A 16,089-nucleotide genomic window follows, 5' to 3' on the forward strand; every position below is an offset into this window, starting at 1 on the left:
GACTCAAAGGAAAGGACAGGCCACTCCTTTCCTCTGACCTGAGAGCAAGCACAGCCCCTGCATGACATCTGCAGGCTTTAAGGCCTCGTCTCCGCTGCCCCAAGAGTGGGCACTCTGCTGCCCCTTCCATCTTGACAAACATGGAGCTTTACCAAAACTGCAGTTTATTTCCTCTGAAGTATTACTGAGTAAGCAGCATTCAAGTAATTGTTCGAAAGGATATTCATGTCTATTCCCTTTGACTAAAAAAAATGGAAAGGTCTTTTGTCCAGTTTCTCCTGAGTACAGGGGGAGCAGATGTCCCTGTAGGCTGGGAAAGACTTGCCTGCCTATACCATTATAATCATATTACTATAGTATTTAATAAAATGTAGTGCTTCCATAATGTTTTTCACCTTTAAACTGCTCTACATATCAACTAACTATGCCTCACAACACCCTCGTAAGGTAAGTCAGTATTGTCTCCGTTTGGGGAAACTGTAGCACCAATAGTTGAGTGACAGGTGCAAGGTCACAGCATGAATCATGGCCCGAAATGGGATTAGAATTAGTATTAGAATTCAGTATTTATGTCTCTCAGTCCTGTGTCCTGACCACTAACCCAGGCTTTGCACTTTTAGTTCTACCATTACTGTTCTACAGTAACAGCCCCAAATCCTGAGTATTGGGTCATTGTTGTAGCACACATGACACTTATTTTTAAATCAAGCACATGGAAACAAACAAAAACAAATCACTTAAAGAGAGGTAAGAATTTCTCCCAAGTGTAAGGATGGGGTTTTGAAATGGAAAGAAGTTTTCAGGATTTATCATTTTAAATTCACAGTGTATTGTGAATTAATTAACAATTAATTGTTTGGGGGAATAGGAGCAATTTCCTCTGTTTCTAATATGGCCTAAAATGATCAAAAGAATTTCCTTTTGGTCCTGGGGATTTTTCATTTTTGTTTTTACCCAGGGGAGAAATGAAAAACTAGACTAGCGTCATGGCAGGAACAAAGCTGCTGCTGGCTGCTGTGCCATTCCCAGAGCTAGAGGGTTAAGAGCCATTATCAACAGTAGTGTGGAGTGATTTCAGATAACACATTGTCTAGAGCTCTTCCTTTGAAGGAATTAAATAGCCTTAGAAATCTAAAATGTTCTTATTCCCTATCACTTCCACAGATCACAAGGCCAGAAGGAAATGTTGTGATCATTTCTGTAGGATCTTCTGTATGACACAGGCCATATAATTTCACCAAGCAATTCCTGCACCTACCCAACAACTTTTGGTTTAGCTAAAGCATATCTTTTAGAAAGACATCCAATCCTGATTTACACAGAGTGCATCCAGAACTTCTGCATAACCTGCTCAAGATCAACTTTTAACCACAGATGACAACCTGAAGGCATTTGAACATTTGATTTGGAAGCAAAGCCCTGTGTGTCAATAAAAAAGAGAACACTGTTAAAAAAGAATATAGAGCTCTCTCATTCATAAGTTTAAATGTTAACAAACCCATTAGCGAAGCTGCAAAATCAGCCAGCCTGAATTTGAGGAGATGGGGGCTAAGTAGCTGTTTACTCAGACTGGGTGGGGGAAAAGAAGAGAAGCTGCCTTTCAAGTTAGGACACTAAGAATTCTCCTGGAAACACAGGGCTATTTCCATGACCTACAAAACTAAATCTTTCTCTACAATAAAGCCATATATCAGGAAGGTGCTTAGAAAAAGATAAGCAGGAGTCTATAGCTACAATTGTCACTAACATGTTTTCAACAGGAAAGAGGATAAGGAGCAGGTACATCACAGGCAGGTAGGTGCTATAAAGCAAGCAGTGATGTACTTACTCTTCATTGGTGTTGTTGCTGTTGTTGACATTAAATCTGGCCAGGGACCAGTGACTGTAGCAAGTTAAATAGAACACAGGAAAGGAACAACATGAAAGCCTTGGACATTTTGTGCACATGTTCACCAGCATGATAGACCAAACTGCTGGTCCTACACATACTCTGAAAAGATTAAGAGGGTCAACTTTGACCGCCGCTGTAAGCCCCTTTGCATAACTATTCAGGGCACCAATTGCCCTTGATCATGTGCAGAACATACACGTTTGTAACCATGTCAGATGTCTGAAGCACTTTAGCCTGCTCTCAGGCGTATTAATGCTTGACAGCATGAATCTCGCTATTTATAGCAGCGTTCCCATTTGGCTGCTCTTATAAGTGTTTCTCAAGCCTTTCAAGTCTTCTTCATAGAAGCAGTGCCAAGAATCCTGGACAGACAGCAGAAATGCCTACTGTTGCTGGAAAATTAACTCTCCATAATGGCACAACAATTTGGAGCTGCTGTCACATGGCAAGAGCAGTGTAATCTGAGATGGGGAGACTGTGTATCTCAGAATTTGGTTATCTAAAGAAATAATATTGTTGGCACATGACCAGTTTTGTCCACTCTAATGGCTTTGAATCAGAAACACTAATGGGCTCCTAATGCAGAAATCAGAAAATCTCTTGGCTGTTGACTTGAGTGACTAGAAGATAGTAGCATAACTAATCAGACAAAATATATTAGACATACACGGTTTCCAAGCCTGAATTATTAAGAAGCAGTTTCAGCAAAGATGGAACTGTATCGATCTGCTGCAAATCTGTATGATGTTCACTATAATATGTATTACCAGCTGCAAATTCAAACCAAATCCTTACCCATCTCAGACTGTGCCACAAACTATGTGAACCTGAGCTTCAAAGTAAGAGCCTGCCAAAAAGTTACAAGTTACATCAAAAACCCATCACTGTGTTTTAACAAACCGCAACATTTTTTTTAGCCAGCGGTGTGGGGATAATTTAAGCCACTAAGGCCTAGTCTACACTACAGAGCTAAATCAATGCAAGGGAGCTTACATTGACCAATATAAGTTTCTACACTAAAATTTCTCTCCTGCCGATGTAACTGCCCCACTACAGCGACTTAATAACTCCACCCCCACAAGAGGTGTAGTCAATGTTGATGTAGTTAGGTTAATGCAGTGTCAGTGTAGACCAGTGGTTCTTGACCAGGGGTACACGTACCCTGGGGGGTACACAGAGGTCTCCCAGGGGGTACATCAACTCATCTAGATATTTGCCTAATTTTACAACAGGCTACATAAAAAGCACTAGCAAAGTCGGTACAAACTAAAATTTCATACAGACAACGACTTGTACCTACTTATACACTGAACTGTAAGTACAATATTTATATTCCAATTGATTTATTTTACAATTATATGGTAAAAATGAGAAAGTAAGCAATTATTCAGTAACAGTGTGGCTGTGACATTTTTGTATTTTTATGTCTGATTTTGTCAGCAAGTATCAGACTCCTGAAAGGGCTACAGTAGTCTGGAAAGGTTGAGAGCCATGGTTGTAGATGCTGTATTGGTTACATCGACTGCTACTGGCTTTCAGAAGCCATCCCACAATAGCCCACTTTGACAGTACAATCGGTGCAAGTGCTCCTGGTGAGTACGCACACCATCGACACAAGGAGTAATGTGTAGATGCACACAACCGATGTAATTATTGCAGTGACTGTATGCTGATGTTAGTTAGTTAGGTCACCTTAATTTTGTAGTGTAGACATGCACTAAGTCATGTATTATGTTCTTTTGCAAAATAGAAAGCCTGGAAACACATGAAGGGCTCGCTTGAAGGCATTAGTTCATTTATTTAAACAAAGATTTTAGACAAGACTAAACCTGCTTGTGGCAGTGATGAGTGAACATCTTCTAATGACTCAACTCAGCCAAAAAAAAATCTGATTTCTGGACTAGAAGCATATCAGCGATTTGATGGAGGATATTTGGGTGGGTACAATTAAGCGTTACTGCATTTTGAACAAATACTTGTAGTGGAGTTTCCAAGCACTAGAGGCTAACGTCCAGATTCTAAATGTCTTTACACTGGGAACTGCTTTCATCCCCAGTATAGAGCAGCAGAGTGACAGCAGGTAAGCTGACCATATATCAATGTGCTCTTTTGGGAAGTATTTTCCTCCCAAACAGTACAAAATAAAGTCCAGGTGTAAGGGACTGTTATGTCATAAGCAATGTAAGCTAAAAACGTCACTTCTGAAACCCTTGCCAACATGCTTTTGAGGAAGAAAACATTTTAAGGAAACAGTATTCATTATCATCATTCATGTGAGGCTCAGACAATTGGTTTGTTCAGTGCTTGAATAGGATTGTGTGGTATAGGTGTTTATACTACAACCTGCTTCTTACTGCAGAGTGGGAAAAAGTGAGGAAACTGGGGCATACAAATAGTTCAGGGGGACAAAGCATTTATTTTCTCCATTCAGGAACTGGGTTTGTTACTCTTACCTGATGAACAACTAGAGAAATAGCATTTCTAAGCCGTGGTTGCACATTTGCTAGCAAGCACAATGACTGCTAACAAAAGCAGCAGGAATGCATTAGTTGTAGCACAAGTATCAACATCATCTGCATGTTGCACCCCTATGTAAGAATTTCTTATGTTATATCAGCTGCTGGGGAAATGTATTATTTACCTAAGTGCTCCTGTAAGCTACCTGCAACTGAGGGCTTGTGCCTCCATCTGCGAGGCACAAGACCACAGAGCTGCAATTTCAAACTGAACCATGCCCTCCTCCACTGCTTATCCAGGGAGATTGGCCAAAGCAATGGTTACCTTCAGCTAATTATGTATAAAAACCCGGCATGACGATCCCTAGAGAAATTACATTTATTAAGCAGCTCTATCTTATTTCCGTTCCATTGCTGGCTAAGCTCTATTGAAACGCATGTAATTGGATACGCTGACTTCTGGAGAATTAGGGAAGCCTCAGCTTGGACTATACTCACTATTGCTTTCTCCAGTTTTCTTGGAAGTTGGAGGACTTAAATTACTTTCAGGAAAGTTTCTGGAGAGTATTAGCTACCCTACTCATTTCCTATCCTCAAATAAAACCCAGCATGCTCACATCCCATTCACAGAAAGAACATGATTACCACCAGACCACTCTTCTCCCACTAAAGTACAATCAGATCAACTTACTTTTTCACTTTGCCTGGCTGCTCATAGTTGCTCAAATTGGAATGAGTGTTACTTTCCCTGCTGGATACCTCTTTGAGCTCTGGCTCTCGGATACGTTCAAGGAAAGAATCTGGCCTTTGGTCTTCATGATGCAAATGTCGTGTCGCCCATGATCTCAGTGATAAGATGAAACGGGATAACCTGCAAGGAAGAGACACACAATGTTGTCTGAAGAGACAAGAATCCCAGATGGCTCAGGCTTCCCCCAGGACTAGAGCCATGCCCAGTAGCAGCTAGAACTTCTGCATCAATGGGGCTTGGGCGGAGAGTATCCCAGATGGGGTTTTCACAGCCTCTGGACCCCTGCCACATCACTGGGGTATGACATTTTGCTGTATAATATTAGGCACCTTCAACAACTTCCACATCATGGGCTCCCCATCCTCTGACATGGTAAAGGAACCAGGAAGATACATTATTCACCAGCCTCACTGTCCCCCACCAGCACCACATGGGACGGGAGCCAGAGAGACATCACTAGCTGTATGATCAGCAGGCAGCTTGCCAAGGGGGGAGGGACTGGAAATCATATTCTAGAGCTCTAGAAGCTTCTGACATTAGCAGTAATGTAAAGAGGTGAGAGATCCTGTGCTGAGGGAAGGGGCGAGATGTTGAATCCTCACGTGATGACATACCCAAAGGTTGCCATGTGAAGTAAGGACAAAGAGTGATTGGGTGGTGAAGGAGGATGGGTTGTGAAGAGATTGCTGGAAAGTGATGGAGGCTGGAGATTCAGATTAAGGGGACACTTTCCCTTTAAGGATATTTTAGCGGGTTGAGAATGTGGATGAATTTTATCAGTAACTGTGCAACCTTATTTTGTAAATCTCATCTGTGACACTGGCAAACCAGGTACCAGCTCTTCCCAAGACTGCAGGCATTAGCTAAGAACTGAGAAACTCACAGCTGGAGACCAGACAGTTCACCTGTGTGCTGGATTTGCTCAAAATAGGTATTAGTCTTATAAGAATGTTTTGTGTTTAAACTCTATGAAATGCATGTAAGTTGCTGTGTGTATGAATCTCACTTGCAATGTCTGTATTCTGTGCTATCAGAAACTATGTACATTTTGCTTTATAACTTTGAAAATGTGTGCTCTGAACTTGTGAACACAGGCACAGGAATCCTCCCTTTCCTCTCCCCACCCCTCCAGGACTCAGGAGGACCATCAAAATTTAAGTGGTCCATTACAAGACAAAAGCTTTGTTAATTGCCTCATCCACCCATGGGGAAGCACACGCAGAAGACCTCATCCCATCACTCTGAATTCTGGAAGAGGGAAATAAAAATAGTTGATGTGAGGATTTTTCACCTCTTTGCTGTTTAATTTCTCTCAGGGCCAGGGAAACCAAACTGAAGCCAGAGAACCCCAAGGGTTACTTCCAGTATTCCTTCTAATTTTTTACATCCATGTGCGGTATGAATTTTGTTATGTGCATCAATATGGAGGTGACGTGTGACACATCACCTTCATATTGGTGCACTTAACATTGATGTGGTGTGGGGGTGAGGGTTTCAGAGTGTGGGAGGGGGCTCAGGGCTGGGGCAGAGGCTTGGGTGCAGGGGGTGAGGGCTCTGGCTAGGGGTGAAGGCTCTGGGGTGGGTCTGGGGATGAGGGGTTTGGGGTGCAGGCTGCCCCAGGGCTGCAGTGAGGAGGAGAGAGGACTCCCCCAGCCCTCTTTCACTGCAGCAGCTTGGGGCCAGGGAAAAGGTGCCTCTCCCTGACCAGGACAGCTCCAGCAGGCCTGGGCCAGACCGGGGGAGGGGTTCTTTTCCCCTACAGCTCTGGCAGGCCTGTGCCGGGCCAGGCCAAGGAAGGGGCTCCTCTCCCCCGGCTGCAGCAAGTCGGGGGCAGGTATGTGCTGGGGAGGGGTGCCTCTCCCTGCTGCTGCAGGTCCATGGTGAGGGAGAGACGCCTCTCCCCACCACAGCCCTGAGCCCCTGCATGGGGCTTAATAGGCAGCTGCATGGCTGTGTGGCCACACAGCTTAGAGGAAACATGGTTTATTTCCTTGGTCCACCCTAAAAAGACATTTTGAATTGACAGATCTCTCTACAGCTCTGTCACTTTTAGGATTTAGATGGTAACTCATTTGTGTGTACAGGTATAGGTTTGCTTGCTTTAACCTGTAAATAACCCTCTTTTTTCCCCTAGTTAATAACCCTTTACATAGTTTATTACAGGATTGGCTGCAGGCCTTGTCTTAGGTGCAAGATTTAGGAAACCCATTGATCTGAGATGAGTGACTGGTCTCTTGAGACTGGAAGCAACCTGAATGTGGTTTGATTAGTGTAAGTGACCATTTATCACTAAGTCCAGTTTGTCTGGATGGCGATAGGCTAGAGAATCTCAGAGGACTGTCTGTGATTCTGTGTTAAGACTGTTACAGTGATCCCTGAGTTCACATTTGTTACTGGCTTGGTAAAATCTATGTACAGAACATACCACCAGTTTGGGGTGTCTGCCCTGGTTTTCCCAGTCTGCCCTGAGGTAGGCACCCATGGTCGTGCGCCATTCCAGACAGAGTGACATCATCTAACTACCTTCCTATTTCACTTCCTACTGTTTGTAGCTTTTGCCTGTTGTGTCATGTCAATTATTAGACTGTAAACACTTCAGAGCAGACAATATATCTATCTGTATGTTCTCTAAGATGTCTAGTATACTGTGTGCATTATGAATAACTAATTATGATAACAGGACTAGCCCCTAATATGAAAGCCACTAATTGCCTGTTGCACGTAAACTGGCATTTCCTCATCCTAAAATCCTAATGGAGCACTAGAATAACAAACAAACACTCTTGACACCCACATAAGTTTTATCACTGCTGCACAATTTCTCTTTATGTTCTTCCCACCTCAAGTTACATGTTCTTAAAGGACAATAGTCATTCTTTGTAGAAGGGGTAAAGTGAGTATTTTGCTTCTAAAATATGTCCAAATGACAATATTTGAGACTGACATCCCCAGCAGTGATAACAGTTTATCAATATAATATTCCACAGAGGAGACTATTTTCCTCTAATGGCAGCCCAGTCAGTACAGGTGCTGTGTACTTCCATGCTTCCTAGACCTGCCCTGAGCAAACAACATGGTGAAATGCTGAACAGAGCAGAACTTCTTTGATAGGCCCAGCAATATTCAAGGAAAGTTTCATTAGACTTCTCCAGATAAGCTAGCATTACATCTGTCCAGAATATACAAGGGGGATGACACAGTGATGAAAACACTAGTGCTTTAGCAATTTAAATGCTACTGTACAGTACATATGCCACTTGATTGCATATTCTCAAGGGCCTAAGACAATAGTCTCTGACAGACTTTCCTTAGGAAATCTTACCCTTGAGTTGCAAAGGATAAAAAAGGAAGGAACACAGAAATCAGAGGACAGTTTTTCACATCTCTGTTTCTTTATTAGTTTCCACATCGGGTCAGTATCATACATATAGTCTAAAGCCTACATTAATTAAGGGATAGAATGTAATTCTAAGACTACAAAACAAAAACCTCACCAAGGCCACAGAATAAATGATATAGCCTTCACCTCGTTGACAAAAACCTTCACATATGAAATTAAGATCCAGTATCTTTGTGCCTGTCTGGTAGACCACAGTTTGTGGTTTGCAAATATAATGAAAATGATTCATTTGGTTCATCTTAACTACACTAGAAAGCAGAACATTTTAAAGGGGCATAGTCACCTCTTTTAGGCACCAGTTTTACAAACCTAAGATCAGTCAAGAAGTTCCTAATATATATTTTGATTCCACTGAAAACCATTCACCAACAGAATTTGCACCCCACACATTGCAGCACTGTGTTATTGCATGAGAACCGGAAAGTAAAAGTAACTAGAAGCAAAAAGGGAACTGAGTAGTTTATTTTCCATTGTCCAAGATGAGAGAAATGGAGAATAATAAACTACATTTGTAAAATGACTTCAGTTTTAATAATCATTGTTTGTTTTAATATGTGACATTTAACTTGAAAGTGTCCCTCACATAATTAATGACTATATCAGAAGACAAACAGAGCTCTGAATTCAGTTGAAATTCTTTAGGTCAGGCACAGAGGCCCCTCTTTAGGAATGCACTTAAATCCAGGCTCCACTTCAGACACGCGCTTAATTCCCAATTAACTAAATGGGACTTAAGCACATTCCTGAAGATAAGCATGTGCTTAAGTGCTCTCCTGGAGAGGTGTGTTTTCCTAAATCTGGGCCAAAGTCAGCACCTCCAACCTTTGTTGACTGAGGCTCCAAGTGCATCACAGACATAATTTAATCCTAAAAATACTCAGCAATCCCTGTATTCTCAACGTCTACTGTCTGCTTTCTTGTCAGAGCCATCCACCATCAAAACTGGGAGGGAATAGTTATTACACTCTTATTACATAAGATTATATCCAATTAACAGTCTGAAAGAAACGTATTTATCCCTTCCCTTACTGTCTGACTTTACTACTAATTTTTCCTCCATATTCAATTTATTTTCAGCACTGATTAAACCTTTTTCCTATTTGAACTACAATGTGCTTTTCTGCCTGAGCCCACTCACCAACTCCAGCACACTAAAAATTGAGCTATGAGGTACAAAATTAAGGTCAAAGCATCTTATTGCAAGTCACATGATATTTATGTTCATTATAGGCTTTTTGTGTTTTCAGATGGACTGAACTCATTTTCTAGTAAATCTGTGATGACCACCCGTCCTCCCACATTCAACAACCTTTTGCAGACATGCTATCCTTTAATATTCAGAATTAAGCTAGTTAGCCAGTTACCTAGCCATTGCACCAGTGCCTGTGAATGAGCTCCTGCGGGATTCAGACAGGCCTCTTGTCTCCATGGAAATGACTCTCTGCAATTCTGAACAAGTGTCCTCACACAGTGAATGGGTCCTGCAAAATCAATTTTTAAAAAGAACGCTATTATTCAGCCTGCAATGCATTTGCCACTCATTTAGTTCTTCCACTCACATAATAAGGGGGTGAGGGGAGCAATAATCTTCTCTCCATCACAAAGGCTACTGCAGCCAGGTACAAAGTGAACACATGACAAGCCTAGTTTACTAATTTTCTGTTGCAGTCTTGCACCCACTGAAGTCAATGGAAGTTCTGCTATTGACAAAAGCAGACAAAAAAGTGGACTTTTTATTGATAAATACATGGTTCAAAGATCATACAGAAGTTACTACAACAGAATGGGGTTCAGTGTTGCCAATTACATGAGCTCAAAATTTATGAGTCAGCCCCCCACCCCAAAAAATCATGAGATTGGCTTTAAGATCATGAGATTTTAAAAATAGTGGAGAAACCCTGTTCTTATTGAAGAAATGGGAGTTTTAAAATTGATTTCCATGGGCCAGAATTGCATCTCGTCCAATAAATTCTGGGTTCTTTTTCATTACCTCCTGGTTTTTCACTCCTTAGGATTCACATTTTCAAACTCTTCTCTGCAACCATGAGAACTAGAAACTTATTACTTTTTTAATGAAAGCTGAGATTCTCACATTATCACATGACTCTGGAACCTGGGGCTTTATGGAAAACTCCAAATATCATGTGACTTGCAATAACATTGCAAGAGTTGGCAACACCCCAACAGAGAAAATTAGTTAACTAACTTGGGTGTATTTTCAGTGGAGAAAATGACTCGCACCAGTGATCACACTTACAACTTAAATAGCAACTCTTCAACACACAGTCTGAAAAGAACTCTTTTACCAAATTGTTCCAGAAACTATTGGGATTCTCCCCATGCTGATTGTTTTCTTCTTATTCTCTTCCTGATACGAAAAGATAACATACATTCTGCTTGATGTTAGAAAGGCTGTATAAATCTGACACAGACCTCTTGTTATTGATTATAGTATTTTATATATAAACAGCGATCTTAGGTACCATTAGTACTATAATGTTATTGCAATTACTGTTCACATTATTTTTTTCTTATGAGTCTAGCAAATAATTTTTTTAAGGAGAGAGTGGAATAGGAGTTCTTATAGAAATAACTAATATTCAGAAATGCAGAGTGAGAAAAGAACATCTTCTAGAGAAACAGATCCTACAGATGTCCAAGAAAGTCAGACCTGTGTATGAGAGTAGAAGGGCAAATGATTCCAGCCAGAAGATTTCTTATTCCAGAATCAAAGGGCATATTGTTCATCTTGTACCACCACCACAGTTTTGTTCCTCAAAAGTTAGACTAAGGGTATGTCTACACTGGAGGTGGAAGGTATATAATTTCCAGCTCAGGTAAACAAACCTTCGCTAGCTCTGATCAAGCTAGCATACGAAAAATAGAAATGTAGCCATAGCAGCGCGAACAGTGTGAGGCGCTAGCTGCCCTGATTATCATCCCATCAGAGACCCTAGGTACTTATTTGGGGTGGCTAGCTTGTCCCATCACTTGTGCCACTGCAGCTACACTTCCATTTTTAGCTTGCTAACTTGATCAGAGCTAGTGCGGGTATGTCAACTTGAAGCAGAAATTACATCTTCCAGCTCTATTGTAGACATACCCTCAGAATGCACATCTCCTCAGAGATGGGCGTGTGATCTCAGAATGAACATCTGTTTGGAAAATCTGGGTTAGGGATTGGGCCATTAATATTGGATGCACATCCATAGGGCCTAATCCTGATCTCATTCCACAGAGAATCCCTTCTCTGTGACTACACATCCTTTCAGCAGCCAGGAGGTAGAAGTGGCTGCCGAGAGAGAGAGGAAAAGGGTAGCTGGGGAGAGCAGGAAAAAGGCTACTGAACTGTTGTTAGGAAAAGAGCCTGCACTGGACGCAGGTCAATCTTTGTGGGATAGGCAACCATAGGTGGAAAGAAGGTGGTGAAAGAGCCAGAGGTTACTCTTGAGGGAGAAGGAGAAGCAGCCATGGGTGAAGAAGAGATATAGGACAGAATGGAGAGCAGGCAGCCATAGGAAGGAGAAAGAGGAGGTAGCAATTACGAAGATAGAACAAATACGGGAAGCTTCATGTGGGGCAGAGGAAAAGTGGGGAAGTTGAGGAAGGAACTGGGATAGGGGCAAGGAACAGAAAACCAGGAAATCATGAGGGGCAGAAGGAAAACATCAACCAAGGGTGCAGGAAGGAAGATAGTATCGGTGAGAGAACAAGGGTAGAGGGAGGAGCATGACAGCAAAAAAAAGAGGCAGAGAGACAGAAAAGATCATTAGGACTGGGGTAAAAGTAGGGAGAGCCATGGAAAATATGGGGACAAGTCATATGTGGGACAAAGAACATTTTTCAAAGGGGCAATTTTTCAAATAAAGTGGTGTGGGGAGAAGGGTTTAGTGACTGCTGAAGGGTTATAAGTGTGTTCTGTTGAACTTCATATTATTTTCCTGTGCCCTTTTCCTTTCTCCCTTCTAAGAAGGAAATAACCTAAAATTTACAAGGATGTATACACAAGAACAACCATCCAACAGCTGGGTGTCTGATAGACCCCAGCCAACAGCATTTGCCTTTGGCTAAATCTATACCATCTTGGTAACTATGACCACAGCCAACAGCAATGATGACCAACTATCCCACAAAGAAATGAGTCTACCAGAGCCCAGTTGTACAAATACACCCTAGCTGCTGGCAAGCAGATGAAACAGTATAACCACACAAGTCAACAACAGTGTGTTAAGACCTTTCCCATGGTGGGAGAAAAGGGCAAAAAAAAAGGTTTTGCACATATTGGTTCTACCCGAGAAAGACATCTGATTGTAGAATGAAAGGCAGATGTGGAAATGTAACTGAATGAAAGAGCACAGAGAGAGTTGTTTCCTAACTAGAGTCAAACCAAGAGTAGAGAGAGATCAGTGGGTTGTGAGCCTTGTCTATACACAAACTTGTAATGGTGAAGTTAAACTGGAAGGAATTAATGTAAGCTAAATCAACATAAGTAGGGCCCTACCAAATTCATGGTCCGTTTGGTAAATTTCAGTCATAGCATTTTAAAAATCTTGAATTTCACAGATTCAGATATTTAAATCTTAAATTTCACGAAGTTGTCACAAATCGTGAATATGTATTAAAAAAAAAACATGGAAAGCCCTTAAGTCAGTGTTTCTCAAACTGGAGTTCCTGACCCAAAAGGGGGTTGCAAGGCTATTATGGGGGGGTTGCAGTATTGCCACTCTTACTTCTGCACTGGCTTCACTGCTTGGCAGCTGGAGAGCAGCGGCTGCTGGCCAGCACCCAGCTCCGAAGGCAGCGCCACATCCAGCAGAAGTGCAAAAATAAGGATGGCAATTCCGCGACCCCCTCTCCAATCACCAGATTTCATGGGGGAGACCAGATCTCATGGTCCGTGACATGTTTTTCACTGCCAGGAATCTGATAGGGCCCTAAATATAAGACATTTCTAAACCTATTTAAGTGTCCACACTGGGGTTTGCACCAGTTTAACTAGAACAGTGGTTCTCAACCAGAGGTACCCATACTCTGGGAGTACGCAAAGCTCTTCCAGGGGGTATATCAACTCACCTAGATATTTGCCTAGTTTGACATCAGGCTACATGAAAAGCACTAGCAAAGTCAGTACAAACTAAAATTTCATATGGGCAATGACTTGTTTATACTGATCTACCTACACTGAAATGTGAGTACAATATTTATATTCCAATTGTTTTATTTTATAATTATATGGTAAAAATTAGAAAGTAAGCAATTTTTCAGTTCTTCCTTCTTCCTCGGCTATCCCTCGATGCAAGGATGATGTCTGCCAAGGAGGTTCATTGGTGAGTTTTTAAGTAGCTGAGGAGCCCAATTCTTGCCCTGCACATTTTTCCACAGAAGTGACAGGTGTAATCTTGGAGGAGATATAGTTGTTGGCTGGACAGTTGTGCCCTTTCTTTCCTCCTTTGTCACATCTCTGTCTCATAAGCACATCTGTTCTCCTCAAAGTGAGCTGTGGCTTGATGCATGGTGTGGCGCCACTGTGTTCTGTTCCGTGCCAAATCCTCCCAGTTTGTTGGGTTGATGCTTCCCTTTTTAAGATGTACTTTCAGTATGTCTTTGAAACGCTTCCGCTGCCCTCCGCAAACCCTTCTTCCCTGACTTAACTGAGAGAAGAGTATTTGCTTCGGGAGGCGAGTGTCAGGCATAGGTAAACAGTGTTTATTTCTGTTTATTTTTCAAGGCTTGTGGATCTCCTCTGTGCTAACCCCAGATGCTTTTGTTTGCTTGTAACCTTTAAGCTGAACCCCCAAGAAAGCTATTTTGGGTGCTTAATTTTTGGAATTGCTCTTTTAAAATCTAGCAAAAGCCTAAGTTCCACATGTATTTTTTCCTTTTTGTTTTTAATAGAATTTACCTTTTTTAAGAATAGGATTGGATTATTGGTGTCCTAAGAGATTTGTGCATGCTGTTTGATTAGCTGGTAGGCACAGCAAATTTCCTTTGTTTCCTTGCTCAGCTCTTCCCCGGGTTGGGGGTGAAAGGGCTTGAGGGTACCCCACAGGGAGGAATTACCAAGTGCTTCTTCCTGGGTTAAAAGGTTGGTGTTTTTTTGGCATTTGGGTGGTGGCAGCGTTTACCAAGCCAAGGTCAGAGAGAAGTTGTAACCTTGGGAGTGTAATACAAGCCTGGAGTGGCAAGTATTAATTTTTAAAATCCTTCCAGGCCTCCACTTCTGCACTCAGAGTGACAGAGTGGGGATTCAGCCTTGACAACTTTTTTGCAGATCCCTATAATTGAAGACTCGTTTGAGTAGTCTTCCAAAAGATGTGCTGGTACAGCAGATACTGTATTCAATTTCTGTGTCAATTCTAGCTATTTGGTAAAGGTGGCTGCCAAGGTACAGAAAATGGTCCACATTTTCCAGGGGTTCTCCACTGATGGTGATTTGTGGAGTACGAAGAGTAGTCTGTGCAGGTGAGGGCTGGTAGAGTACCTAGGTTTTCCTGAAGTTAAGGATGTGTGATAGGTATCTGCAAAAAGATTTAGAGTGCTTTGCAGGTCGGCCTCTTTGGGTGCAAGAATGATACAGTCATCTGCATACTGAAGGTCAGTGATGCCAATTCTCGTGATCTTAGATTTTGTTTAGAGACATCAAAGATTGAGGAGTTGGCCATCCATATGATACTCGATCCCAATTCCGTCAGGAAGGTGGTCGTGCATGAGAATCAGGATAACGGCAAGGTAAATGGAGAAGAGTGTTGGAGCAATGACACAGCCCTGCTTGACAGTGGTGCGAATGGTGAATGGTTCGGTCTCTGTGCAATTGCACAAAATGGTGGCAGTCATCCCATCATGGAGTAGTCTGATGATGGAAATGAATTTCTGTGGACAGCCAAACCTACCCAGCACTCTCCATAGGGCATCACGATTGATAAAGTCAAAGCCTTGGTTAGGTCAATGAATGCCATGTACAGTTCCTGGTGTTGATCTCTGTACTTCTTCTGAATCTGTCATGTTGAAGATCATGCTGGTTGTGCCTTGGGATGGCCTGAAGCCACACTGTGATTCGGGGAGTTCCTCGGCAAGGGGGAGGAGGTGGTTTAGTAGGATCCAGGCAAGAATCTTCCCTGTGATGGAGAGGAAGGCAATACCTCTCTAGTTCCTGCACAAAGATTTGTCCCCTTTCTTGAATATAGTAACAATGTTGGCATTCTTAGTCAGGTGGAATTTCTTCGCAGGTCCAGATTTTGTTGAGGAGTTGGCAAACTTTGTGCTGGAGCATTGTTCCACCAGCTTTAAAAACCTCAGCTGGGATGCCGTCCTGGCTTGGTGTCTTATGACTTCCTCAGAATATGAGGGATCAGCAAGGTGTTCCAGTGCTGAGTATTGTGGAATAAACTCAATGGTGTCTTCAGAAACCTTGGATTTTTGGTTTAGTAGGCTCTCAAAGTGCTCATTCCAACATTGTTTAATGGCTGCATTATCCTTGAGGAGGCTGGAGCCATCCTGAGAGCGAAGGGGGTTGGGCCTTTGGAGCTTGGCCCATATACAGCTTTTGTTGCTTGAAAGAAGCTTCTCATGTCATCCTAGTCTACGAAACCCT

General features: G+C 42.2%; 1 protein-coding gene across 1 annotated transcript in view; it reads right to left on the minus strand.

Moving 5' to 3' along the window:
- The window catches only part of CNGA3 (cyclic nucleotide gated channel subunit alpha 3), a 63,485-nt gene that overhangs the window by 12,335 nt on the left and 35,061 nt on the right, over positions 1-16,089 (minus strand). The window contains exons 4-5 of the mRNA XM_044984155.1: positions 9,863-9,979; positions 5,039-5,218 (exon numbers count right to left, since the gene is read on the minus strand). Of these exons, the coding sequence (XP_044840090.1) occupies positions 5,039-5,218; positions 9,863-9,979 (297 nt within the window). The remainder of the gene's footprint in view (positions 1-5,038; positions 5,219-9,862; positions 9,980-16,089) is intronic.

Source organism: Mauremys mutica, chromosome 1, assembly GCF_020497125.1.
Source record: "Mauremys mutica isolate MM-2020 ecotype Southern chromosome 1, ASM2049712v1, whole genome shotgun sequence".
Lineage (NCBI taxonomy): Eukaryota > Metazoa > Chordata > Testudines > Geoemydidae > Mauremys > Mauremys mutica.